The sequence below is a fragment of the Sinocyclocheilus anshuiensis genome, unplaced genomic scaffold, assembly GCF_001515605.1.
Source record: "Sinocyclocheilus anshuiensis isolate Anshui unplaced genomic scaffold, SAMN03320099.WGS_v1.1 scaffold424, whole genome shotgun sequence".
Lineage (NCBI taxonomy): Eukaryota > Metazoa > Chordata > Actinopteri > Cypriniformes > Cyprinidae > Sinocyclocheilus > Sinocyclocheilus anshuiensis.
Window position 1 is genome coordinate 291647 of NW_015554083.1, and position 2878 is coordinate 294524.

At 36.2% G+C, this 2878-nt stretch overlaps 1 protein-coding gene across 1 annotated transcript in view; it reads left to right on the forward strand.

Moving 5' to 3' along the window:
- Positions 1-2833, forward strand: part of LOC107669120 (secretagogin) — a 9903-nt gene extending 7070 nt beyond the window's left edge. Inside the window, exons 7-11 of the mRNA XM_016461242.1 lie at positions 344-399; positions 542-587; positions 778-837; positions 2388-2456; positions 2548-2833. Coding sequence (XP_016316728.1) covers positions 344-399; positions 542-587; positions 778-837; positions 2388-2456; positions 2548-2676 — 360 coding nt within the window. The 3' untranslated portion in view covers positions 2677-2833. The remainder of the gene's footprint in view (positions 1-343; positions 400-541; positions 588-777; positions 838-2387; positions 2457-2547) is intronic.
- Positions 2834-2878: the final 45 nt, after the last annotated feature.

Genomic DNA, 2878 nt, shown 5'->3' on the forward strand with positions numbered 1-2878 from the left:
GCTGTAGAATCGGTGGGCGGGGCTAAACAGGCAGTACTGTAGAAGCAGGCGTTGATCTTCTGCGGAGGTGGGCTTTCGCCTCACTATTACATCATAAAGTGGCACATTCCACAAGCTGTCGTTTTCTGAGCGTGGTTTCAATAAATTTTGAAACGTATAGGATGTTTTTATAGTACAGTGACCTCTTGTGTCAAAAGATCAAGGGAAATTTGATTTCTCAGTTCATGACCCCTTTAAGTTTTTTATCTGCTGTTTGTGTTTTATTTGATATCTTTTTTCGTAGTTGATCAGTAACAGTACTAACGCTATATCAGCTGATGTGATTCTGTCTGGTGACTTTCAGATGAAGATGTTTGACAAGAACCAGGATGGGCGTCTGGATCTGAATGATTTGGCGAGGTGATGATGATCTCACCGTGGAGTAGTGCTTGTGATTGGTCAATCGGATGTGTTTGTTTGTTATCTCAGTCTGGTTTAGTTCATGTCTCTTTCTGTGTGTTATTGATTATTTGGTGATGATCTAAAGTGTTTCTTCTCACAGGATCCTGGCGCTGAAGGAGAACTTCCTGCTGAAGTTTGAGATGGAGGCGAGTGAGATATTGGGCTGTCGCTGGGAATTGTGGGTGGTGTGACGGTATAATGGCGGGTTTGTGTGGAGCGAGTCCATCTGATCAGTGGGGGGATGAGATGAGCTATCAGATGAGTCCTAAAATAACCTGTAATCAGGCCCCTGTAGCTAGCAGTGCTGGTTAACTCTGTCAGTGGTGTGTTTCTCAGGCCTGCAGTCAAGAGGACCGACGGAGAGACTTTGAGAAGATCTTCGCTCACTATGACGTGGTGAGAGTGTCAGTGAGATACTAGTATAGGTTTATTAATACTTTTAATTAGTTTTTATATTTAGATTTTTTTTATTTTAATGTTAGTTACATTTCTAGTCGATTTGTTGTCATTTCTTTTTTGTTTTTCTGTATAGTTTTTATTTGGTTTTATTTCAGTTTTAGTTTTTTAGTACATAAAGTTAATCTAAATCAACATGATATAATTTTGTTTTGTCTGCTAGTTGAAATAAGGTTTCATTTTTTAATATTCTATTTTATTTTGGTTAATTTTATTTCAAGTAATGAAAATGTTGTTTTGATGGTTTTAGTTTTAGTGTTACTCTTGTTTCAGTTGTTGGTTGTTATTTTTGTAATTTAACTCAAACCAGTTTTATTTTAGTATAATTGATATACTGTTATAATTTGTATTCATTGTTTGTATTATTATTATTTTATTTTTTTATTAAGTTGGCTTGAGAAAGCCAACTTACTGATCTACTATTTAAACTTATTATTTAAACACTATCTCCTCCTAGAGCTTTAAAGCTATAACCATCAACCTTCAGACTGGTCTGACTCGGGTTGCTATATCTTTTCTAACTGATCCGGCTTACGGTTTTCGTAAACCAGACTATCAAAACCACTTAAAATCCCATAGACTTTCATTGCTAGTAACAAAGTGCTAGTAACTTGCTAATCATGTTAACAACATGCTAGTAACATGTTAATCATGCTAGAAACATGCTAGTAACATGCTAATCATGCTAACAACATGATAGTAACATGCTAGAAATGTGCTAGTAACTTGCTAATCATGCTAACAAAATGCTAACACCATGCTAGTAATGTGCTAATCATGCTATAAACATGCTAGCATTTTGGTAAACATGCTAGAAACAGGCTAGTAACATGCTAATCATGCTAGTAACAGGTTAGTAACTTGCTAATCATGCTAACAACATGTAAATAACACGCTAATCATGCTAGAATCACGCTAGCAACATGCTAACCATGCTAGTAACTTGCTAGTCATACTAGCAATCTAGCAATCTGTCTATCTATTGCCTTCAAAACATTAACACTTTAAACTGTAGAACTACTTAAAGCTATTTAAAAGCTATAAATACTTAAAGCTATTACAATGTTTTCAACCTTTCTGGCCTGGCTTTTTCAAGCCAATTTTAAAGTTTGACATAATTTTATTTTTATTTGAGTTTTAAATGTTTTTGTACATCAGGTTAAATTAAATGAAAATAAGAAATGTATAGCTGAAATAAGATTTTTTTTTAAATATTCTCTTTTCATTTTAATTTTAACGTTCTAGCAGTTTTGTTGTGTTTTGTCATTTGTATTAGTTCATTGTTTTAAAGTCTGTATGATATTTTTAATTTGACTTTTAATTATAAATTTGATGAAATTGAAACATTTTGCCTTGGTGGCTAACGGAAAAAAAAAAACTTATTTTATTTCAGTTAATGTTAGTTTTATTTCAAATAACTATTTTTTAAAATGGTTTTAGTTTTGGTTTAACCCCGTGTTTGTGTGTGTGTGTGTGTGTGTGTGTGTCAGAGTAACACTGGTGCTCTGGAGGGCGCGGAGGTCGATGGTTTTGTCAAAGACATGATGGAGCTGGTGAAGGTAAAGAGACTGATTATTGATTATGTCACAGATCTCCCGTTTATAACCCCAGACAGGACTGGTTGGTTAGTTATTTGTTTGTGTTTTTCAGCCCAGTCTCAGCGGCTCAGACCTGGACAAGTTCAAGCAGGTTCTGCTGGGTCACTGTGACATCAACAGAGATGGAAAGATCCAGAAGAACGAGCTAGCGCTGTGTCTGGGGCTCAAGCTCAATCCCTGATGTGTGTGTGTGTGTGTGTGTGTGTGTAATTAGTGGTCAGTAGAGTGTGTGTCTGTCATTAGTGTCTGTCACTCCTGTACACTGCACTACATCACTCTGTGTGAGTGTGTGTGTGTGTGTGAGCGTGTGAGCGTGTGTGTGTGAGTGTGTGTGTTTGTGTGTGTGTGTGAGAGAGTGTGTGTGTGAGAGAGTGTGTGTGTGA